The sequence below is a fragment of the Camarhynchus parvulus genome, chromosome 12 (assembly GCF_901933205.1).
Source record: "Camarhynchus parvulus chromosome 12, STF_HiC, whole genome shotgun sequence".
Taxonomy (NCBI): domain Eukaryota; kingdom Metazoa; phylum Chordata; class Aves; order Passeriformes; family Thraupidae; genus Camarhynchus; species Camarhynchus parvulus.
The window spans coordinates 10,334,645-10,359,533 of record NC_044582.1 but is presented as its reverse complement, the minus strand read 5'-3'; the positions used below and the strand labels follow the sequence as shown (position 1 = coordinate 10,359,533).

General features: G+C 41.3%; 1 protein-coding gene across 1 annotated transcript in view; it reads left to right on the top strand.

Annotated features, from left to right (window-relative positions):
* The window catches only part of UROC1 (urocanate hydratase 1), a 35,739-nt gene that overhangs the window by 6,691 nt on the left and 4,159 nt on the right, over positions 1-24,889 (top strand). The window contains exons 3-18 of the mRNA XM_030956808.1: positions 2,235-2,328; positions 2,779-2,838; positions 5,617-5,745; positions 6,417-6,478; positions 7,377-7,443; positions 8,012-8,155; positions 10,715-10,803; positions 11,276-11,338; positions 11,521-11,700; positions 12,210-12,307; positions 12,557-12,629; positions 13,714-13,835; positions 18,341-18,411; positions 19,320-19,418; positions 19,848-19,947; positions 22,962-23,043. Coding sequence (XP_030812668.1) covers positions 2,235-2,328; positions 2,779-2,838; positions 5,617-5,745; positions 6,417-6,478; positions 7,377-7,443; positions 8,012-8,155; positions 10,715-10,803; positions 11,276-11,338; positions 11,521-11,700; positions 12,210-12,307; positions 12,557-12,629; positions 13,714-13,835; positions 18,341-18,411; positions 19,320-19,418; positions 19,848-19,947; positions 22,962-23,043 — 1,533 coding nt within the window. The remainder of the gene's footprint in view (positions 1-2,234; positions 2,329-2,778; positions 2,839-5,616; positions 5,746-6,416; positions 6,479-7,376; positions 7,444-8,011; positions 8,156-10,714; positions 10,804-11,275; positions 11,339-11,520; positions 11,701-12,209; positions 12,308-12,556; positions 12,630-13,713; positions 13,836-18,340; positions 18,412-19,319; positions 19,419-19,847; positions 19,948-22,961; positions 23,044-24,889) is intronic.

Below are 24,889 nucleotides of genomic sequence, written 5' to 3'. Positions count from 1 at the left end.
GCTGTGTGTGGGGCAACCCAGTTTTGCCCCACACAGGGATCCCAAACGCTCTGCCCCATGGCAGGGCTTGGTTTCCAGGGACCAGTCATTACTCAGAGATCTCCAATGACAACCTTGGCAGGAAACTTGCAATAGTTCTGAGCTGGTGCAAGTCCCAGCTGAACCAAGAAGTAAGACCAGGTGAGTGGCTGATTGGTTGAGCATGCTGTCAGAGCAGAGGAAGCTCTCTGGGCCTGAAAAGTAAGGCAGTACATTTTTTCCACTGGGACCTTTAGGTGACCCTGGTGCGTAATAAGCTGTGCCTGTTGGTCTTGGACCATCGCTTCATTCTAGGGATGCTGGGTCTAATGTTTGTGAAGCAGAACAGATTTAGTGAGGGCTGCCAGGGGCTAGCTGCTTTTTTTAGACTGATTGATTCCTTTTTGCATCAGCAGGGGCCTGGTTAATGTCCATAGAGAAATCTGAATAAAGCAATAGAGAGCACTCTGACTTCCACACATAACCATGTTTGTATTCTGTTCATGTAAGCCTGGGGTGAGCACTTACAGAACTCAGCTAAGGAGTGGAGAAATCGAAGGCTATCTGAAAGTTTTTGCAAGGCTAGACTTCAGAGGACCCTGTACTAAACTACAGATGGTGACACCTTCCAAGTAGGCTTGGATGAAACAGTCCAGCATCTTGTTTCCATCACTGGCATCAGTGATCCTTTGACAAGTTCAAGTATTTTTTTATTTTGTGATCATTTCACTGATAGTTTTCTAATAGATTGTTGTAGTCTCACAATAAGAAAATGCCTTTTAATCTCTGTAGTCTGAGAGTATTTGATTTTTGTTTTGTATGTCCCAGGGACCATGGCTCCATTTAAGTCATGTTCCTATGCCAGAGCACTCAACTGATGTTGGGTTTCTTATGCTCTGAGCAATATTATGTGTAAATATCTCCTCTTGATGAATTGGTATCATTCCACAGAAATGCTCTTTTATCAAGTTTAGAACAGCAGAAGTCCCTAATAAAAAAAAGCATTGTGGAAAAACTCAAAGGCTTTCCCTCCTGGTTTGGCAATGACTACAAGGCATTTGTTTTAGTACCCTGATGTAAGAAGCCAGGATAAAGTGCATGGGATCATGGGAGGAGCCCATTTGCTGAATCTGTGGAATATGCATTCCAGATCTTGGCTCATGAGCTGGACACTGGATGTCCAAATATTTTTTTGTCATTGGCACACTTCACCCTGACCTTTTCAGTGTAATTTTCCCTGCACAAGGCAAGTGTCCAGCCATTGAAGATCCAAGGTCCAATAAAAGGAAGATCATTAGAAACCATGCCAAAAGATCCTGTCCTTCTCCAGGAATTTTCAGCCTTGGTAATGGTGGTGTTGCTTACAGAAAAGGAAGGGCTAAAACTCTTGATCAGTGGTCCTACTCCCTTCAGGTGTCATTCCTTAGAGGCCTCAGCACAATTGTGCTAAAACCTGTGCAGAGGAATTGTCCCTGCCCTAAACAGCTACAGCCCAAATCCAAGAGTAGAAGTTTTAGAGCAATTTGATACACAAACAGATGGGGGAGGAGAAGATAACAATGAGATGATCACAGGAGGTGCATTAAGGACATCAGTGCCAGGCCGCCTGAGCTGGGATAACTCTGAGACTGTTTCCCATGCCTCACCTCTCAGCTTGTGGATGCAGTGCATTTTAGTGAAAAGGTCCATATTTCTCCAAACTGATTCAGTTTCTGAGAGTTTCTCAGCGTCTGAAACTCAAGCTGAGTGTTTTTTTTTCTTAGATACAATCTTAAATAGCAAGGGTGGATGAGCCTGAAGGCAACTTCCAGTGATGCTGCTTGCCTTGGCGCTGCAGGACTTGGCTGCCTGGCCTGGCAGGAGTTGCAGAGACCACTTCCACCACCCCTGATAAAATGCAGTTAAAAGGAATGAGCATTCTTGGCCACCACATTTATCAATTGTGATTAAATAATTCGGCAAATGATAAACCAAATGCAATTTCTTGGTTTTGCTTAGTTCTGGTAGTAGTTAAAACCTGATTTGCCTGTTAAGGTACATATGTAACTTCAGATCTGTGCTTTTTTTTCCTTTACTCTTCTCCTCTCAATAAAAGCCTGCAACCCAGACAAGTCTGAGTATCCTTGGCATGCAGAGATATTTGAGTGGGGTGTGTTGTGCTGGTTGCTCTTGTGAGCTGGAGTTTTTCTTCTAAATTTTTGTGCCTACCCTTTCAGAGCTTACCCTATAGGAGAATACCCTTGCAAGACCAAATCAGCTGCTGCCATCATGCTGATGATCATGAATAACCTGGATCCCTCTGTGGCTCAGGTAAGGTACAGTAAAAGGAATCTGGATTCATAGGCAGCAGCAAATGGGCAAAATACTTCTTGTATGTATTCTCACATAAATACTGAAAAATTTAGACATACAGGCACTGTATACAGGAGCTTGGTCACTGCTTGAGACACAGAGCTCAGCTCTTGGCACATTGCTTCTACAATTTATGTTGAAAAATTAGTGCTGATGCTTCCAGTGTCTTTGGAAGCTCATCCCAGCGACAGTGTTACAGTAACAAACATGTAATTTTGAAAAATAACATTAATTTTTTATTTTTAACTTACCACTTTTACAGTGTTACTTCCTGATTTCAAGAACATAGAGTTTTGATGCAATAAAACTCTAGAAAAGATTTATTACTGAGATGGCAAAAATAGCTCAGAGATACAGTAAAAGGTTTGAGAAAAGTGCTTGCCTTAATGTTGAATTGCCTTTTTTTAGTTTCCTCAGGAGCTGGTCACTTATGGAGGAAATGGGCAGGTCTTCAGCAACTGGGCACAGGTAGGACATTGCTGGGTTTGCAGTTCACAGAGCCAGTTTCACCCTCCCCCACACACATTCTGCTTAGGCTGTTTGGGATCATTCTTGGCAGTTGTTGCCTTAAAATACTCCAAAACATCCTGTTTGGAAAGGGGAATGCTCAGTTATGAACTGTGTAGTTGGAGAGAGCTTTATTTAGTAAGGAGAGCACAGACAGCCCAACAGAAATCCAAACATGACACCATAAACACACCAAGCTGTGTAGGATGATAAAAGGCCAGTTCTTTGTCTGTCTTTGATGCATATGTATGGGCCTGAGTATTTAGCACAGATAATTTTAGAGCCTTAATTGAGAAAATAAAAAAGTGTATCCTCTGTTTGTGGTACTTTTGCAACATTTTTCACGAGTAGTGGAATAAGAAAAAGGCTTTGATTGAACAATGTGCAATTCTGAGTCATTTTTCCAAGTAAATCAGATTAGCTGTTAATATTTGTGCTAGTTCATGCTGCACTTAACTATGGACATTAACCTTTACCTTCCAAGAATAAAAGCCTGGTTAAAAGCCTCTCTAAAACCAGAGAATATTTTAAATTGTGTTTGTATAATCTCTATTCTCTTATATTAAAAAAAGTCAATAAATACACTCATTTTATTCTAAGTGTTGCAAAATGCATGTGGGAAGCATTTGCAGGAGATCTTTGGAATCAGCAATATATTTAGAGTTCTGTTTGCAGAGCAGGTCAGAATCAGCACAGGTAGGAAGCTACATCCCCTGGAGTGCAGCATCACTCCTTAAGGCTGGGAAGGTCTTGAATTCTGACTGGAATTGGCAAAAGCTGACCTAAGGAGCCAGCTTCTGTCATAAAGAATCACATATGCACCTTGCTGTGGCTTTATCTGAATCTGGCCTCTTGATTATTAAAGAGCCCAAGCAAAACTAATGTGTGAATGAAGTTCCTGACTCAGGGAGAGGAATGGATTCCTCACTGTACCATGGGACTGAGTGACCTGGGATTTCTCCCCAGTCTGGGATTTCTCATTTGTGATTAAAGGAAAATTCATGTTTCAGTTTCCTAATCTGGTAAATTTAATCTGGAAGTTAAATGGAAGCCTTAGGTAGATTTTGAGGCAAAACTATTCTGCCTTTTTGTTTCAAGAGAGGTACCATGGGAATGCTCCCCATTTCTTTATTCTGTGCATTAATTAGTAAATGCCAGTTAACTATTGCCTGTTACCTATGTGTTATAGCATTTCTGAGGTGAGCAGTGCCAGCAGTCTGTATATTGGCCTTTATTGGTCAGACAGTCCTTAGGCAGCTGCAAGGTGAGGTAGAAGTGCTGCCAAAGTCAGAAATATTCTTTTCTCTTGTTCTCATCCAAGCCAGTCCTATGACTTGCAGTTGTTTCACAGCAGAGCAAACAAAACCTTTTATTTTTGTTTACTTAGTGTAGCAATCACATGAATGATTCAGTTACCACAGAACATTTTATTCTGTTTGTGCTTGAAAACAACATTAAAAAATTAAAAATTCTAGCATTGCAAAACTTGCAGTAAAAAGGTTCAGTTTGGTTTATATCATTCAAGCAGACCTGTGCTTTCTTCTGGACAATTTCAAATGAAAGAACTATGTCCAGAGCTAACTTAACAGGTCTTCCTCCTTGATAGTTAAGCCTTTCAATGCCAAGAGACCCATTTATCTTACAGCTTCTAGTTTTATTAGGATGTTTTTCGCAGACTGCTAGGGAGTTGAGAGTTCAGCACCTGCTCTGTCCTATGACATGAATTCAATTATTCAACATTTTTCATAAACTAAACCATAAAAAGCAAGACAGCAACTTGACTGACTCTTTTCAGTTCAGCTGAACCTGCAGGTTGGGGAATTGGCTGTGTCAGAAGAGACTGGCTTCAAATCTGTACCATTTTTAATTCTGATCTCAGCCTCAGAGCTTAAGTGCCTGTGTTTATTTGTCACTGATACTGCTGCCTTCTTGATCAGCAGTTCTGGGGGTTTTTCCCCTCAAAATTTTGTGTCCCTGCAGAAAATCTAGTTGCAAGTAATTGTTGAATTCCAATATTGCACGGGATGTTTCTCACAGGCCTAGTTGACACATACTAGAAATCCTGTGGAGTTTAATGGGCTTTGTCATAGACAATGATGGATTACAGTTAAATTTAAAGTCAGATTAGATGGTCAAAGTGTGCATTTTGGCATTAATCAAGAGTAACTATTGAATTATGCAGACAAGGCTGAAATACATTTGTGTACTCCAGGATGCATCCTGGATTTTCTTCTGTGTCCACAATGAAAACTGTTTTTTTTCCCTTGAGAAGAAAAGCTATTTCATTTTGAAGTGCACATTATAAAAACCATTTATTGCACTAGAGCATGCTGAATTTCAGATTAGGATCAACAATAAGCATGGGTATTTAATCACTTCTATAGGGAAAATTTTGCAGTTTGGCTTTGGAAGGAATGCCAGAAAAGTGCCAAATACAAGTGGTTAATCTCAAGATAAAATTAGAATGGCTTTAAAAGTGAAGGATATCTGGGGTTTGTACTGGAGAAATTATTCTGGAACTTATTCAGACTTTAGTTAGTTGCTGATTTGTGTTTCCTGGTGAGTGATATCCCTTAAAGGACTTTATTGAAAGCAAGAATGTGTTGGGAGCTCTGTTATTCCATATGTGAATGCACCTCGTTATCTCTATTGCTGCCTTCAGTCTCCAAGATGAGCAGCTTCACAAAAACCAGGAAATGTAAGATGCAAAGTCCCTCTTTTCCTTGCTTTTCGTTTCAGTTCTGGTTGGTAATGCACTATTTGTCAGAGATGACAGAAGAGCAGACACTGGTGATGTACAGTGGGCATCCCCTGGGGCTCTTCCCCAGCCACCAGCGTGCTCCTCGTTTAATCATTACCAATGGCATGGTAGGTATTAGCATCTTGTCTTCTTTTCCCTCATATTCGGTTTCATTTTCAAGTGTTGGCTGAGTTAAAATATGATTTATACTGTCTGAATTTACTGCAACACACAAGAGAATCTGGGGTCCAAATTCTGCAGCATTTTTTCCAGCGCAGCTGCTGTCACCTCACGGGTGCTGATCTGCAGTGATGGAGGGAACAACCTCCTCCTTGTTAGAAAAACTCTGTTCTGACTGAGTCTGAGACACTTCCTTGCCCCAGGTAGTTCCGCTAGGGTCACTCTGGAAGGTTTAAAAGCCCTCAGTAAGCAAACAGGATTAAATCAGAGGCTCAGATATCTGGACTGCTTGTGTGGAAGGCACGGTGGCCAAGTGGAAATACTGGTTCCTTGCCAGTCTCTTGAGCCATTCAACATCCATTCCCCCACAGGTTGGTTTTGTGGCTGGGGAACTGCTCTCCATAAAACTTGTGTGGCAGTTACTGCGCCAGGAAGACTGGACACCTTTTTTCTAACACTAGAATACATGAAATAAAACACCTGGATTACTCCTCCTGTTTCTAATGTTTTTCTGCTTATGTAATAGTTACAGAAATAGTTAAAGAAATTCAGGCTGTTTAAAAGACCTGCTTAAACCTCTATTTTGCTTATGTGGATTTTATTTTGATTGTTTTCTTAGGTTATTCCCAACTATTCCTCCAGAGATGAATATGAGAAGATGTTTGCTTTGGGTGTAACAATGTAAGAAGATCACTCACTATTAAAATATATAAAATACTTGACTAAAATATAATTCAGACATCAAGCAGTGACTGGTTAAAATTTCTAATGGAGATGCATTTCAACTGTCCTGCATAAAGTATTGATGCTGCAAAGCATTAATGCACACTTAAATGGAATTACTTCGGAGTTTGAGTTATGTTCAGCCACATATATAAGGATGTAATTGAGGTCTGTTAGGAATTAATATTAGGTTTATGTGTGAGACTTGGCAGAACAATAGCCTAAAGTCTTAATCATAACCCACTTAAAGCACTTGCTAGTTCTAATTTTCAGTGGTTGTTTTGCAGTCTATGGAAAACACAAGTTATAAAACATTCCTTCATGCTGAAAGAAACTTTGAAGTAGAAAGTGATCATTTTTTAATGGTTTTTATGTACTCTTCTACTGTTGATGAGCACAAGATTGTCACTGTTTTGTGGACCAAAGAGAGAATAAATTAAAACAACCAAAGAGCTGCCCCACTTCTGTGGGAATTTAGTATGAATGTGGTCAACCACCCTGGGCTAAAAGCTCCCACAGTGGCCCTGTGTCTGAGAGGGACGAGTGCACTGAAACCCAATGACACAGAGATTCCAGTGAGGTGAAAGAGAGAGTCCTTTGGTCCCAGTCACTGTGTTGAGCACCAAGACAGGTTTACACTCAGGTTTTAATCGTGTACTTTTGAACTCCATTTAATGAGCTAAACACTCCTCCAGAAATATGTTGGTGCATTGCTAATGGTAAAACTCTAAGTTGAGAATTTGGTAACAGCAGACCTTTAACAACAAAGTGAAGCTCAGAGGGTTTTTTGTTGTACTGGAAACACAAGTGCCAGCTGAGCGATGTGTGGTGTCGCTGTGTTCCTTGCTGTCCCCAGGTATGGTCAGATGACTGCAGGGAGCTACTGCTACATTGGGCCTCAGGGAATTGTCCATGGGACTGTGGTAAGGGCCTGGGAAAAGCTCTGTCAGCACCTCTTGGAGGAGGATTTCTCCCCTGGTGGCTGCCTATGGGAGTGGGTTGGATTGCTGTGAGAGGAACTTCTGGTTACCAAAGAAATTCTCATTGCCTGCTCCATAAAAATTAATTTTTCACTTAGATATGTCTTATCCAGAACACAGACTTGAAGGGATTTGCAATCAAGGTCTCAATCTGAGCTCATATTCAGCTACAATATGTGAAGTATGAATTGATATATGTGTTATATAAAAATATTTTCTTGGCTGTTTTCCTTAGCTGTCCTTTGCAGCCACCCTTAAGTCTCTCTATTGCAAGAGCAGCGTGTTGGGAACCACTGATTATTTTATTCCATGGTGAGAGAAATAAGCATAATGAGGACAGATGGTTCACAACATCATTTTGAAACATATTTCCTTCTTCAATGGTTAAAGTGTTTCATGGTGCTGATGACCCCAGAATTTCAAAGTGTGTTTGCTAAAGGGACAGAAGCTGTTTAAATGTCAGGACTGCAGTGCAAGGGCTGCTGGTGATGGCTGTGTTTGCTGTGTGCAGCTCACAGTGCTGAACGCAGGCCGGCGGTACCTGAAGGCAGAGGACCTGTCTGGGAAGGTGTTTGTCACCTCTGGCCTTGGAGGGATGAGCGGGGCCCAGGCCAAGGCTGCAGTCATTGCTGGCTGTGTGGGGGTCATTGCAGAGGTGAGAGCAGTGCCACTGTCCTTCTGTCTTCTCATTCTTCTGATCTGACAGGTTCCTGAAGTAACCCTGGCAAACCAAACTCAGAAAATATACTGTTTTCGAAGAGAAGTCTCTTTTTTTCCATTACTGAACATTTTTCACTGCTTTTCCCCTCTCTACTCATTTGCTCATTGGATCAGACTGCGAAGATATGGACTTAGAATTGCTTCACAAATGATGCAGAATGATGCTGTCAGATGAGCCATTTGAACATTTGGAGTAGGAGCTTGGCTTTCTCAGCTAAAGTCATTTATAGACAGTTAGCTGGGAAACCTCTGCTGTGGGCATGTCACACTGCAGTGGAAAGAATATCACAATCTGACCCATTTTAGTTACAATTAAACTTCAAAACATAGTGGGTCAGACTGCCCACGTCATGTGCAGTAACCTTGGCTGCTCTGGCTGCCTCACGTCTTCCATGGAAGGCTTGGGCTTCATCAGCTTTACAGTAAGGGTGCAAAGGTGGTTTTGTTAGCACCTGGGTTTTGCATCTTTGAGATCTCATCAGATACTCCCTGCAGATGAAATAAATTTATTCAATTTACTATCAAATAAATTATTAATGAATAAATTATCTTTATTCAGACTTCTGTCATCCTGGTCTTTCAAATGCTGGAATACAAAGGCAAGATTTCAGTGAATGCCATTCACAGCCATCCTCTGTCCTTTTCATCTCTATGGCTGCAGATGATTTTGTTCAGGAGACTGAATTTTGCCTGGTTTTTATCTCCTGTGAGATGATCCTTGTCGGAAATGAGTCTCAGGAGCACATGTGGATAGCTATATATATGTACATATTATTTATTTAAGGAACTATTTATGCAAATGACATTGAATTGTGCAAGAGATCATTTTGTCAGCCAGGGCTTCCGAAGCTCTGACAGAAGGGATTAGTGCTGCAAGTATTTTACCTCTCCTGTTTGACAGGAAGCTGGTTGTAATTTTATGAAATAATTGTGTGGAGGGCCAGATATCTCCTCTGAGCTGCACTGGGCTCTCTGGGGTTACACTGGAGGCAATATTAGCTCATCCTCTTCATGCAATTTTTTAAATTACTGAGATGCTGATCCAACACTGAGCATATTTTTGAAAGTGTGGTTCAAAGGATGTGAGTTTTCTTGATCCAGCAAGTCTGTGAAAGACTACGAATGTCAGAAGGAACTAAAGTAAAATATTTAGGATGTGGTAGCATTTAAATAGATCTGATCTGTATTATGTGGGGATTTAAATGAACCCAATTCCTGTAATTCATACAGACCACTTAATATTTTTCCTCCTGTGCTGATTTAAATATCTCAGAAGAAGCTGTCCCCCATGGCATCTGACTTTATTGAATAATTCCATTGGCAGTGACACTGTTATTATCATAATCTGGGGTTTGGGAAGGATAGTCTTCATTACTGATGTGAAAAATGATGGATGGTGTCCTGTACTAAAAATAATTGGGAAAGAAAAGGTTTCCTGGTGTTCAAGCAACTCCTGAATACAGAATTTATTTAATTTACATATAAATACCTTCTGAATGAGAAAGAATTAAAATGATGGGGCAAGATTATAGGGAAGTAAAAAAATGCTTTAATGAAATACTAGAAGATGCTCAGGTTGTGTGTTCTCGTGCACACACATCACTGTGGGGGGTTTAAATCTGTTGCTACCACAGAATATGGGTTTAAATTAATTTTGCCTCTTGCCTTATGCCACTGATAGCTCATTATAAATGTATTAATGATGTGCACGCTTGTACATTGGACCATTGATATGGAAATTGTGCCAAAGCCTCCATCGCTTGTCCATCCATTTATATTTTTGTCCAGCTGTCTCTTAGGCACGTACACACTGGCACACACAGAAGCTGAGCCCAGGAGAGAGCACAGATTTGGGATTGAGTTTATTTGGAGCTTCAAAGTTCAAGCAAGAGGGAATTAAAGACTTAGTTTTGTTTTGCTCTGTGCTATTTTTCAGTGGCATTAGGCAGCTGGGACAGGAAAATGCTTTCCTCTTTTCTTTCCATATTTGGTTGGGGTTTTTAACCAGAAGTCCAAAACAAAAGTGAGGGTTAATTTTATTCAGCAAACCATAGCTTCATCTTGGGCAGCCTGGCAGAAATGTCTCTCTAGGCTGATCAATGAAAATAGTTTCTTAATTATTAAAAAATATTGTTTTCACAAAAAATACGTAATACTTATATTATCTCTTATACAATTTCAAGGATAAATTTTGATTGACAAAATATTTTGGGAAGTGATGTATCAAAAAAGTATATTTCTTGCTTTGACCCTGGTGTAAAAGAGAACAAAAAGCTAAAAAAATCAGAAATGAAAAATAAGCATTTGAAGAATGGTTATATATATAAAAATATATATATATATCTTTATTATATATATGTATAACTCTAGGTAATAGTAGGGCTATTGCCTTTATTTTTTTGTTACTTTTTTCTGCAGGTTAATTGAAAAACTAAAGGTAAAAATGTCTGCATGGGGGAAACAGGAGTTTTAAGGTCTCTGCCGTTTCTCTTAGGTTGATGAAGCAGCACTTCTGAAACGCCACAAGCAGGGGTGGCTGATGGAAATCTCTAACAACCTGGACCACTGCATTGCTCGCCTTAGGTATGACTCGTAACCCACCTCTGTGAGTTTAGCTCTGCTTCCTAACCCTGCCCTCACATCTTTCTGCCCTGTGCCATTGTAGTCTGCACTTAGGAGGGGTTGAGGAACACCTCATTCCAGGTCTGCTTTGGAATGTGCATCCAACTTCCCAAGCTGCAGAAGTCCTTATTAGTGACTACTAATTCTGCACATCATTTGTACATGTTAAACTTGTCTTCATTTAGTTTCATGAATATTCATGGAGCAATTACAACTAATGTTACACTTGCAGCATCACTCAAGCTTCATGGAATCCATGATTAGCAATTATGTAAATGTTGAAAGATTTGTCTCTGAAATAAGTGTTGAAAACAACATACAGCCTTTTTTTTGTTTGTTTTTTTTTCCCTGGGTTTGATTCTGTGTGTGATTTGTACATTTCAAGATAGAACGAGGTGCATTTTCTTCAACCAATATTTTTATTATTTTCTAGAGAAGCAAGAAAGAATAAAATTGCCCTCAGTTTGGGTTACCATGGGAATGTGGTAGATCTGTGGTGAGTAGTGTGAGTGGATAATGAGTACATTAATGCTCTGGCGTTTTGGTCAATGTGGAATTAGTTCCCAAACTTGGAAGAGACATTAAATATAGTGCTGGGTACGTTACTCTAGATGCTCATGAAAGTGTGCTGTCAGAAAGAAGATCTTCACCCTTGTGTTCATTTTCTGTCCTCCCTAGGGAGAGGCTGGTACATGAGCTGGACACAACAGGAGAGCTGCTGGTTGACCTGGGCTCTGACCAGACCTCCTGCCACAACCCATTCAACGGGGGGTACTACCCAGTGCAGCTCAGCTTTGAGGAGGGAAAGCAGCTCCTCTCCTCCAACCCAGCGAAATTCCGGGCACTGGTACAAGAGAGGTGAAGGTTTTGGTCTTTCATCTTCCTAATCTTTGGGTTTAGGTGCTCTTCAAGGCATGCAGTGAGGGGGTACAGTCCAGAACTGGAAAGAAAGGGTAATTTGGGCAGTTTGGGCCAAGGTAGAGGCCAGAACAGTGATGTTCTGTTTTTCAGGTTTTTTCTCTGCTTGCTTTGTGAACTACTTACACTGTTCTGCAGTTTTGTGCCAGCTGTTTTTTGTTATCAGCTTCCATCCCCAGAGCTGGCTGTATTGCTTGGCTGAAAGATGTGGCACCTCTTTGCTGTTTAGTGAAGTTTCCTCAATGACTGTAAATCCCTTCAGGATTTGAGGATACCAGGTGCTACAGAGACTGAAAGCATCTCAATTGATGTCTTGTGGATTGATGCTTGCATTTATCTGAGGTCTTTCCATTCCCTCTGTCTCCTCCTACTCCCATGCCTTTGGTTAGTTAATGATATTATCCTTTTTCATATTTCATCCAGAATAACTGTTTCCTTCTTTATTTCAGTCTGAAGAGGCATGTGGCTGCTATTAACAAACTAGCTGATAAGGGCATGTTTTTCTGGGATTATGGCAATGCTTTTCTCTTGGAAGCTCAGAGAGCTGGTGAGTAGATCCTGGAGTTGTAGGTGGAAATGAGGACAATCCTTCATGTATCTTCCCAGCTGTGCATGTGAAGCAGGATAGGGTTGGCCACTGTAATTCTAATCTTTATTCCTTCTTTCTGTCTTGTCCTTTGAGACCCCTGGCCCTCCCTGGCTGAGATACAACCTTCATAGGGTCTTGTGTGCAGTCTGGGTTTGCATTTTATAGTTTTCCTCCATCGAGTGGCTAACTACTAAAATTCTTTTATAGGTGCTGATGTTGCAAAAAAAGGAGCAGATAAGACAGAATTTCGATATCCTTCCTATGTTCAGCACATCATGGGGTATGTTGGGCAGAGTTGGGAATATGCTGTCAAGTACCTTGTGACTCCCTCTGTTCAGAGGGAGAGTACTACAGAGATTAGGGCAGACTGACAGTGATCTGCAATGATAAATGATCAAAAGGAGGCAACAGCAGTAGAAAAATGGCTCTCACAAGTGTTATGCCAGAATTGGTGTAGGCTAGCCATTATAAAATCAACATTCTTCACTCCTTTATGTGAGTAACTGCATTTTGTCTTTGTGTGACTTTTCCTTAAGCAGTTCTGCTCAAGAAGAGCCAGGTCACAGCCTCAAACTGTGTCTAGAGGCAACTTCACTTCTAGGCGCTGAAAGCTGAGGGCTTGTCTCTTCAGAGCAATAGAGATCAGTTCCAAATCATCCAAGCCTTATATGTGCCCTGAAGTTAAAAGCATGATGGAAACAGGACACTCTTCTGCCTGTGTTACCAGCTGTGCCTCTTACCCACACTGTACACGCTGCTTGTGGAAACAGCTGAGCTCAGGAGATCTGCTGAGGGACTGGATTTGTAACTCATTTTCCTCTGACTCATGCTTAGCTTGCCTGTGCCATGTGAATAAGAGCCTGAGCACAGAGTAAGGCCCCAACCAGATTAGATCTTTTCTTCCGGCCCTCAAGTGAAGCGTGTCCTGCTATTGTACATAAACAATGTGGGCAGCAAATGAGTCTGGACTCAGGCACTCAGTCAGAACCTGCCCTTGTTTGACAGTGTAGATGCACTCAGGGCTAGCCTGGGTTAAGGACACACAGACCAGGCAGCAGGGAGAGTATATTTGATTAAATAGAAGAAAAGCTGCAATTCATCTGATGATGCACTTGATTAACTGTCCAACATGACTATCAGAATTCTGGCCTGACTATACTTTTATATACCAATGGATGGCTGCATGAAGCACCACTGTTTAATTTCTCAGTTAATGGTCCTTGATGCTTCTGTTTAGATTAGTGCACTGAAAATGTTTCAAATTCTTCTGTCTCCAGCTAATGAAAGAAAAAGCACTGCTAGCAGCCAGGATAAATAAGGAAAGAATTTCAACTATCTCTTAATGAAACACGTTCTCTTCCCAGGGACATTTTTTCCCTGGGATTTGGGCCATTCCGCTGGGTTTGTACCTCAGGTGACCCACGGGACCTTGCTACCACTGACTCCATTGCCATGGCAGTGCTGGAGGACTCCATCCGCCAGGGAGGTGAGGCATCATCCCACACCCCTCCCTGGGGGCTTTGGAGACAAAAGGAAACCCAGAGCTGAAATGTGTGCTAGCTTTTGGCTGAAAACATGGAAAGCAGGGTCTTCCAGCTTCCATGTAAGCAGGAAGTCTTGAGGCTGTCTAAACTCCTACTAGGAGGGCAGCCTGTAGGTAAAACAGAAAACCACCAGGGATGTTCATCCCAAAGCAATTCTGGCTAAGAGCTTTTCTAGTTGTTACAGGTGTTTTTAAACTTTGTTGCCTTGAAACTTTAAGGCAATCAGCATCTTTCACCATCAGGTCTCCAAGAGTAATTTAAGGAGTCAAATTGTTTTGCCCCTGTCTCAGAGGTAAATGAGGCATGAAAACCTAGGGAGGCTTTCAGGAGGTTAGCAAGGAGATCAGTGACAGGAAACCCAGATTTCCTGGGTGTGGTGCTCCATCCAGTGTCATTTTTTTGTGATTACAATTTTGAGATCTTTTTTGGCATTTGTTAATAGATTGACAGCTATTTCTACTGACTGGTAGAACCAGTTTGGAACACCTGCATGCCTCTGTGTGCTACTCTAGGATCTAGGAATTGCACTCTTCCACATCCCCGTAAATGGGCTATTACTGATATCCCCTGCTTATGAATGGGAACTGAGACAAAGCTAATTTTGTGTCAGCAAACATTAATGCTGGTGTCCCAGGATGGAGAGGAAGGCCCTCCACCTTTCCTTACCTTTGCACTTACCAGACAGCAGGGTCAAAGGTTTGTCAGTGTCCCCAAGCACTGAAGTCCTCAGCTCTTCTGTTTTGAGCACCAGCTTTGTGCTTTCCAGAATCCAAAACAGAATCCTTGAATTCTGAGGAATTCTTCCAGATCAAAAGGAAATGGATCAGAAACACAAACCATATTTTGAGAACAAGAGCATAATAACTTTTTCCCTGGTAATATTGAAATATTTGTTGTTTGTTTTTGTTTTTTTTTTTTTCATGAAGGGCATTGAATTACAATTAGAAGTGTGAAAATTTTGAATGCTCTCCTGTTTGTTCAGGAACAATCAGCACTGGGAGAACACTGGGTGGTATTTTTGTAAAGGATATATCCTGTTTAGATGTCTTTCATTTGGAATGAAACTATTCTTCTCTTCCTATGATGTAAGGCTGGTGTCCAGCCTCCCTTTCCTCCCAAGAGGTGAATTATTGGTACAGTGTGTCTGACCATGCAAGGTCCTTGGTTCTGTCTATTCTCCTGATCTTTCCCTAGGTGTCATTTTCAAAAAATACCACTGGAGCATGAGTTGTGTTTAATGCAAAACCAGCACATTGCAATAACCCAGAAGTGCCTACTCTGTTCTGTGGGTATTGAAACTCCAATGTTTTTAAGCCTGATCCCTTGGCTTTATTGAAGGGAGGGTGAAATTCATTACTGTACTGCTGGATCTATGTTCAGAAATCTGCAGTAATTTTTCTGCCATGCACTGCAGATTCCAGAAATCTTCTCTCAGGACTGAACCATTCTATGACCTTTGGATGGTTTGCATTGCAGGACTGGGAAATGAATCAGTTACTCTGTGTACAGGAGTATGTGGGTGTTTATATGGATGTAATGTAAAGCTGGGGAGAGAAGTCTCTTGCACAAACAAAAAGCATTGAACAATTGCCTGTATATTCTTAATTTAAATGAAAAAAATATGTATAAAAATCTCAACAGATGGAAACAGGCTTAAGGGCAAGGCTACTACTTGATTTGTTGTTAAATTTGACAGGACAATGGGAACTTGATTAATAGAGAAAGAAAAACAGAATTTGATCAGAAAATAGACATTCATGCATACATATTCTTGAATAATCCACTTGCAGTCCACTTTCTATGAGGCCTGGGTTTTGACCAAATTTTAGGGTCTGGATAGCTTCACACACATACATATCTGAAATCTGAGCCTACCTTTGAAATTTATGAAAGAATCTGTTCTAAAAACTTTGTGAAAACTCCACAGAGCTGAACTCTGCTGCATTCCAAGTCTAAACTTTTAACTGGGCCTTAAGTCCACTGTTAACCATTCTTCTTCTTTTGTGGAGATGAATTTCTTTCAGAGTTTGTGAGATTTATGTAATTTTATTATCTGCTTCTACTTCTAAGCTACCTGAGCTTTTGAGAATGCCTTTTCATGAGAGGGGCAGCCCTGATGATTGGGGTGTAACTTGGATTTAGGACCTCTGTGGTAGTTTGAAGGCTGAGCTGATGCATAACAATGTAAATCTCTCTAAGAGAGCCAGTCTCTGTGTTCCTTGGGACAATTCCTCTAGGTACACAATGCTTTTCAGTATATTTTAAACCCTAGGTGTGTACAAGGGCCTATGAAATACCAGAAGCAATATAATTGCTTGCCTGACTTCAAAACACATTCCTGTTGGGAAGGGAAGGTGAAGGCAGCAATTTAGCAAATGAGATAGATGGAGTTACTATCAAGTCTTTCTAAAAAAAATTGTGAGATTTTTTTCAATTGCAGCAAATAAGACTAAATAAAAGGGAGTATTCCTCACTTCCCCATGGATAACTGATGAAATCCAACTGTTTATTGGAGCTGGCTGGAAGGGACAGATGTGCTGTGTTGGGATAGGTCCTTGTAGCCAGTATTCTCATCAGGCTTCTCTTCTGTAGATCTTTTCCTCTGGTAAGATCTTCTCTGTAAGTCTGTGCACTGTGAAGTATAAAATATGCAAAGTGTTCTCTGATAGAGCTTATAAAAGTGATAGAAAGGAACCCATTCCCTATTGTTTTGGGGTTTTTTTGGTTGGTTTTTTTAGAGATATTCCAATGGACTCCCATTACACATCTATAGTAACCTAAGTGAACAGTGCCCATTACCTGCTAGAGGCTGCTTCCTCAAAGCTTCTGAGTGGCAGCACAATCCTATTAGGACAGCACTAGCAGCTGTTTCTTCTTTCACTCCCTGCAAAGTGAAGTGCTGACATGTTAATCCTCATTGCAGAGTTTAGCAGCTATCACTTGAAGCCAGCCCCTCAAGCACTGACAGGTCTCTTTAGGATCATTAAAGCTCTTGGTATGGAAGGGCTGTCTCTGCAGGAATGAGCATATTTTTCATTTCCCTTAAACAATGTGTTTAACACAGGTTCAATGTGAGCTTCTAACATTTTCCTCTTTCCTTTTTCTAGTTTTACCCTGCCTAACTGCTGTCATGCTGCCTAGTGCAGCAGCAGTATTCCAAACACTCTTCTCAGGGACAATTTCAAGTTAGCAGTGTGCAGTTTCTCCAGCTTGACTTTGAAACATAAGTTATCTGTATGTTATAATTTGCCATGAAAAGGGATGAGAGCTGGAAAGAGAACATTCTGTCTTGGCATCTGCAGAGATGATTGCCTTGAAGCTCCAGGGCATGAACAGGTCCCTGTGCTGTCACAGGCCAGCTGAGCTGACTGTGACTCTCAGGGCAAGGTAATGTGGCACAGCTTAGCCCACAGACAAAGAGCTTACAGACAGCAACTTCTTCAGGCACTGTAATCCCATCTGAGCTGCAAAACTTCCTAAATGAGGACAGCAAAACACCTCTGTCCCATTACTTACCCCTTAACCCTTTTGTGACTCACTACAGATGGTGCTGTGCATCTGGAGGCAGCTGATTGTGCTGAGGTCACCATGTGACTGACTGATATGTACCATATTTCACTGTCTTTCACTTGAAATATGTCCTTGTTCCTTTTTAGTTTGCCTGATTGAGATGGAATGAGGCAGATATAAATGAAAAGAGAAGCTGGGGAATGCTAACATATATAATTTAACATTATATATATGTTAAATTATATATATAATTGACATTATATATAATTGTCTTCTTAGGTAACATACATATACATCTTCTTAGGTAACATATACATATACATCTAAACAAGGTGCAGGGTGGATTTATGTATAAAGTAACCCCACATAATAAATTTTCCTGTGCAGTTTTTGTTCCATAGAAATATGAGGCAACAAACCTCTTAGTTGGGTAAAAGACCTCAGTTCTATCTTGGTACAAAAACATCCAAGGAACAGATTGTGCAGAATAACTGCTGTGCTGTAAATCTGTATCCCAGATATGATGTCCATTGGTGTAACTTATCATGGTACAAAACTGGATTGCAGTACCCAATGTCATGGAGTTTGATGAAACAACTAATTTAGCAAAGATCAGTGATAGATTGGCATTTAGTAGGCAGTAAAACAGGTGACCAAAAATGGGCAGTACATGCAAACCACATTTCATTTTAATTTAGTTTGCTGAAGATCCAAATGGGAGTTACCATTCCAACTGTGCCCTGAGTGGCACCTTGTTACCTTTCTCTAAATACATGATGCAGTTGCTGCACAGAGAACTTTATACAGCATTTCCTATATGCACGCTTGTATCTGAGAGCAGAATGTGACTCCCTAGTGCTGCCAGATGAATTAAAATAAATTTAGAACACATTGCAATAATTTTCAAGCTGTATTTTTCCTTGTTTTCTCTCCCAAGTGAGCACATCTGTGAAGCAGCAGTACCATGACAACATCCGCTGGATTCGGGAAGCCGGCAGGCACAGCTTGGTAAGTGCACAACCTCCTGCAGCAGATGTGCCTGCTCCTGGAACTGAGTGCTGGGGTGAAAAGCAGGCATGGACAGGAATGAAAACACAGTCTGTAGCTCTTGGGGCTGACAATTGAAACCCTTCGTTCACAGCAGGATTTAAGGTTGAGCTGAAGCAGCTCTTCCCCTTCACTTTCTCATCTGGAAATATTAAAATAATCAGGTAATATCTGCTCTTGTATCTGGAGTGAAACATATCTGTGATTCACTCTCCACCTCAGTTGTAACAACCTTTCTTTCACAGGGCTATTCAAAATACTCCTCTTGGCATTGCTGTGGACCAAGCTCCTCACAGGTGCAGTTCCCAAACCCTTTCCAAAACAGGAGATAGGGCTGAAGAGCTGCCATCCTTCTGTCCTGTGGGAAGCAGGGCACCAGTGGATCATCCTTTGCTTTCCTTTTCAGGCAGGCTCTCCCTGTGAAGCCAAAAGTGATGCTGTAGAGCTCATATGTGCTCTCCTAATCTGGAAGCACAGCAGAGCTGTGCAGGACAGATGTTCTTTGCCACATTTCATTTCTCTTCCAGCCCACCAGCACCAGTTCCAAACCTCTGCTTCTCAGCTGTTGGGAAGGGATTTGTTGATAGGAGGATTATAGCCTAGCAATCAGGTTAAATTAAAAAGTGGAATTTACTGGGCAGAGGCAACTGAATACAGAAATACATCTCATGGATTGTGTGAGTGAAGATAAAACTAAGTTCAAAGAGGGATTTGATTTTTTTTTTCCTGGAAGCTGGACGTTGGTGAAGAAATAATCTGCACTTTCTTCTATGGAAGGAAAGGGGTCACTCTTGTGACTCCACTCATCTGGGACCTGAAGATAAGCCAGTGGCAGAGAACCTTATCCCTCTGTCATTTTTCTTTTCCAGGTCGTTGGCTCTCAAGCCAGAATCTTGTATTCTGATCAGAAGGGGCGTGTGTCCATAGCTGTGGCTATTAATCGAGCCATTTCTGAAGGGAAGATTAAGGTTTGTCTCTTTTGTCTTCATATGGTCTGCTAATTGTGTTTAATATCTGAGGCTGGGGAGGCAGGTGGGAAAGGAGAAAGCTTCAAGCACTGAGAGCAGAAGTGTTTGTCATTTACATGGGACCAGTTTGTGTTAGAGCTCAGTCCTCTCTGCCTGCCACCACTATTTTGCTCTGTCACAGGAGAGAGGTGAGTTTAGAAACTCTCTGAAATTGTGTTTCATGATGAGACTGTCTAATTTTCTGTTTGGGCACCTACAAGCACAATATATCATTCTGTGATTTGCAGAGAGCACAAAGCAGGGACTGTAACTCCTTAGCAGGGCCCCAAATATTAAGACTTAAGACAGAATTGAATTGAGCAGATAATGGTCCTCAGTAGCAGTGTCAGTCTGAAGGATTTCCACTGTCTTGTCCTTGGCTTTTTCCAGGCTCCAGTGGTCCTCAGCAGAGACCACCACGATGTGAGTGGGACTGACAGCCCTTTCAGGGAAACATCCAACATTTATGATGGATCAGCCTTTTGTGCAGGTCAGTGGAACAGCTGAGGTATGTCTGCCTAGGCCAGCAAGGAAATGGCTTTAAAACAGAAATAGCCTTTTTTTTAATGCGACATTTTTAAAATGTTTTTGTTTAAAAAACACCCTTTAATCCCAATTAATCAGATTTCCCGAGAAGCTTTGTGGGATTTTAACAATACAGACACGAATGTGGAGCTGGTTACATAGGAGAGGTCCTGAACACTGCTGGAAATTCCATGAAAATGCACCAGATGTATCTGAATGCAAATGGAGAGCAGTCTCAGAGGATTGTATCTTCTGCTTGATTTGAATTTGGAATCTCACTATTTCAAACGGGTGATCTGATTACAGCCTGATTTCCTTGGAATCCACAAGCTCAAAATCAGGTCTATAATAATAATTTGCTGAAAGCAAAGAGGCTCACAGCTGTTTTCATTCCACTGCCTGAGGACTCAGTCTGGAGTTTCTGAAAGGAACTTTTCTGGTCATGAGGAAATATTGATAGTAAAGGCATAAGAATAAAAGCCAGGCCTTGCTGCTCACTTAAAGTGTGACTGTGGGCAAATGTAGATTTGCTCTACAAAAGGAGCCTTTAAATCTGCACAAATGACCTGAGCTAACCAGACTCTGCTTTTCAGTTTGTGAAGCCATCTTTTAGAGAAAGAAACTCAAGAAATATCAGGTTGGAGACCTAAAAAAATGGATAAAGCACTAAGCACTTTTTAATCCTAAATCTTCCTCAATTTTCCATCTGTAAAGTGGAAATTTGGGTAATAGCTTTAGCCCTGTGGTGTTTCTCTATGTCATGAGCTGACAATCACAAAGAGGTGTGAGATTGGAGGATCTGCTGCTGTAGAAGGAGAAATTATGATAGAGGAAGTTGAGCATATTGAATTACTTCCATTATGGGAATTCATAATAGAACCAAATTATGGCTCAATTTCAAGGAGAGTAGTTCCCTGTTAACTGGATTTCCTGGTGAAATGAGGCTTTTAACTGTGTCCATCAGTGCCACTTCAACACTTTTAGAGCATGTTGGCTAGTTCTAATAGAGCAAATAGATGCCTTGAATAATGTTTGTTTCTGACAAGCTGAGAGAAAATGGTGCAGCTGCACAAAGAACAGAAATTCAAAGTAATGTCTCCATCTTAGTAACAGAAGTAATCATCAGGCAATGCCCTCAGAAGACGGCAATAGAAGCAAGGCTTGCTAAACCCCATTGCTTATCATGCTTTGTGATTTTCTTTGCATTTTGTGATTTATGTGATCCATTTGCCTTCTTCAAGGGCTTATCTAAAGCCTGTTGGCCACTGATATCACTGGTCTTTAGAACCCAGCCTAAATCTGTTTTACCAGATGAGCCTCTGGAGGCAATAAAAGAACATCATAGTCTTCCTCTCTCCTATCTATCCTGTTGTTCTAACACAACTTCTGACCTGGTTCAGGTGAAATTTACTCCTCTTTAACACACAGGACATTTCCAGAATATTTGTCTCATTTTGTTTTAAAGTACCTCAGCCTGAGGGGTCATTGCTGCTCTGCAAAGTGTATTTCAGCACAGACATTTGCAGCCAGTGACCTTTATCAAAGCCAAGGAGCAGCAAGTTATTGCATTGTTAGTTCACTCCTTGTCCAAGCTCCACTCTTATCTGTACATTATAGAAGATGGTGATTCAGATCTCTCCCATTCAATCTCGACAGCACTGTAATTATGATAATTGCATTCTTAAAGTGACATAATGTCAGATAAAAGATGCCATAATGGAGCTTTTGAAAGGGTTTAACATAGATTAGCACTCAAGTGAACTCATTTTTCCATCAGGCCCATAACTGTGGGTCTGCAGATGTGGCTGCTGGGGATATCATTGTTTTTCTCCTTTTTTTTTTCCTGTTAAAAATATGGCAAATTATGTATTGAATCTTTTCTGAATTAACTCTGGATGTTTTCAGTAAATTTTACTCTTATAACCTTCTTAGGAGTTTCAGCAGTTCCTGTCCAGGGTAAAATTTCGACATGTTCAGAGAATTGGGATGGATATAATTTTCATCCCAACTGTGTCCCCAAAATGCAACTCCTTAGCTTTAGGCTGCCTTTCTGCACAGGGCTGAAGTAACTCTGCACTACAATCTGGAAATATTTCAGACTAGTGAGAACTGCAAGGTGTGCAGTGTTCCAGGTGTCCCACTCATTTTGAATCCACACACATGGATGTGTCCAGCCTGTTCTCCCATGACAAAGTACCCCAAAGGGGAGTGCATTGTATTTCTCTAGAGCCTGAAGCATCTCAGAGCTGAAGAGTGGCAGCTCCTTCAGCTGCCTGTGAGGGAGCACAAATGCAGGAATTACCAGCACCCTCATAACCCACAGTGTAAAATTGTTCCCTCCAAAGTCAGGGCAGAGTGGGAGACAAATCTCTCTTGCCTGTTCCTCCCAGGACTGAGATGTTCAGTGCGTGTCACATTCACATTTTCTGAAAAATCCCTTTGCCCAGGATTTTTCTCCTGGGAAGCTGAGAAGCCTCAGAGAGAAAGGAAAACAATGATTATCTCATTTGCTTCTCCTGTGTTTTGCTCCTTTGGAATGTGTCTGGAGATTGTTTACCCACAGGTGATTGTTTCATTGGGTTTCTGGTGTGAGTTGTTTTGACTCAATGGCCAAGCAGGGCCAAGCTGTGTCAGGACTCTGGAGAGAGTCATGAGCTTTCATTATTATCTTTTTAGCATTCTGTAAGTAACCTTTCTGTATTCTTTAGCATAGTTTAGTTTAGTAATCTTTAATATAATATAGTATCATAAAATAATAAATTAGCCTTCTGAGAACACAGGGTCAGGTTCATCATTCCTTCCCGCCACGAGGGCTCCCGCAAATACAATAAGTGTGCATCTGTGAGAGAAGCTGTGAGTAAAACCTGCCTCCAACCCTGCCTTCCCACAGCCCCAGTGGAGGTGTTGGTGGGAGGAGGGAGAGCACAGCACAAAAATGAGCATGGCCCATGAGCAGTAACCCCTTTGCTCTCCTCCCAGACATGGCAGTGCAGAACTTCGTGGGAGACGCGTTCAGAGGAGCCACCTGGGTCGCGCTGCACAACGGGGGTGGCGTTGGCTGGTGAGAGCTTGTTTGTGTTCCTAAAGCTGGGCTCTGAATCCTGCTTCTACTGCTGTGTGTGTGTGTGGGGAGGAGAGACAGAACTGCTGAGAAGATGTGTAGTACCAGAGGTGAACTCTGTTGTGATGGTGGGAAGGATGGGCTTGGCATCAAGGACTGAAAGGACAAATTATAAAACAAAGTATGGTGTTGTATGACTCTTTTTCTAATTAATGCTCATATGTCCCGGAAAAGTGTTTTGAACACTGGCCACAGCACAGTTTGAAGAACTTAATTTGATGAACAAGGACAGTCTGCTGTGGTCTTTTTTTCCACCATTGTCTTCACACATGCACAGCCAGAGTGTCAGTGGATTGATTGTGTTCAGGCCTCCTCTCAAGCAGTATTTAAACCTGTGACCTTAGGACCCCAATAGAAATGCTCCTGTGCTGAAGTGCATGAGGAGTTATTGAGACAAACCAGCTCAGGTGCCAGCAAACCCCCAGATTTTCTCTCCCTGCTTGTGCCCAGTAGCATTAAAGACCACAGCTAAATAGGGACTGAACTAAACATCTCCTTCACTTGACATGCAGAACTAAGACAATTGCCTAGACTGAAAAGTAGAGTGAAAGAAATATTCCATATGGAGATGGAAACTAATCTCCATCTGCCACTGAAAGGCTACCTGGGTTGGCAGAGCTGCAGGAAGTGGGAAAGCCTGGCCACACTGCAGTCTTTAGTTCTGGTTTGTACTTTCCAGCATATTCCAAGCCAAGCCTCTCCCATTTTACAGTCATGTCTTCATCTGGTGGTGTCAGCAGTCAAAAGAAGCACAACCTTCTGTTAAATACTGTGGTGAACCCTCATAGTTCCCTGTTTCTAACAGTGCTGGAATATGCCAAAACAGCAAGCCAAAGAACTTGTAGCAGATGTTGTCCTCAGAAACATTTTATGATAATTAATTGTTATTCATCTGGAGGAGCTGAATCTAGAAAATATCCCTTCAGGTCAGTTGAAGAACTCCCTTGCTGCACTCTTAATTCCTTTGATTTCTATGACATAAATACTGCATAGAAGGGTTGAAGAGAGCAAAACTGAACAGTGGGAAAAGAAAACTTTCTGAGGACTTAAGCACATGGAGTGAAGATTTGCCTTTGCTGATTCAGTGATAAGGACTCACAGCCATTATTTCATTCACAATTTCCATAATTCTGAATGGAAAACACATACCAGAATGTCTCCCTACTCTGGTCATCTCAGTCTGAGGCTCCAGAGGTAGCAGTAGACAAGTTCTGTCTTAATTTCCTCAGCTGAGTTTAACCTTTTAAAATATCTGCTTATGAAATACAAGCAAAGCAAATCACTTTTTGCAACATGTTGTGCCAAGTACTTGGGATATTTTTATTATAATTGCTAAAATAATTGCTTATGCCACAAATGTTCTGTGCATTGAAGATGCTTAATTCAAAGGATACAAGTGATCCTGTTCCTTTCTGATCTCTCTAAGGCCAGTCCTTCCATGACACTTTTAGCCCTCTCTGCCATTCAAAGACAGCTTGGCTGAATGGTGAGACTGCCCTTAGCTCTAGAAAACTGGCCCTGACCACATTGCAATTTCAGTTTACTGTTTTAGTTACTGTTTTAGTTGTTCTGTAACGGGAGTTACATCATTAAAAGAAACTTTGCCCCAAGGCAGAGCAGATTTATGCTGTAATTTACATAAAACATCAGAAAATTAGTGTGTGGCTATTCAATGAAATCAAAATATCTCTAGAAAAACAGGGTTTGGTTCTCCTTTTTGTTGTTTCCTATGGCGGCCTGGGGGCTTGTGCCTGCAGAACAGTATCTGCTTGCCTTGTTCTTGGAG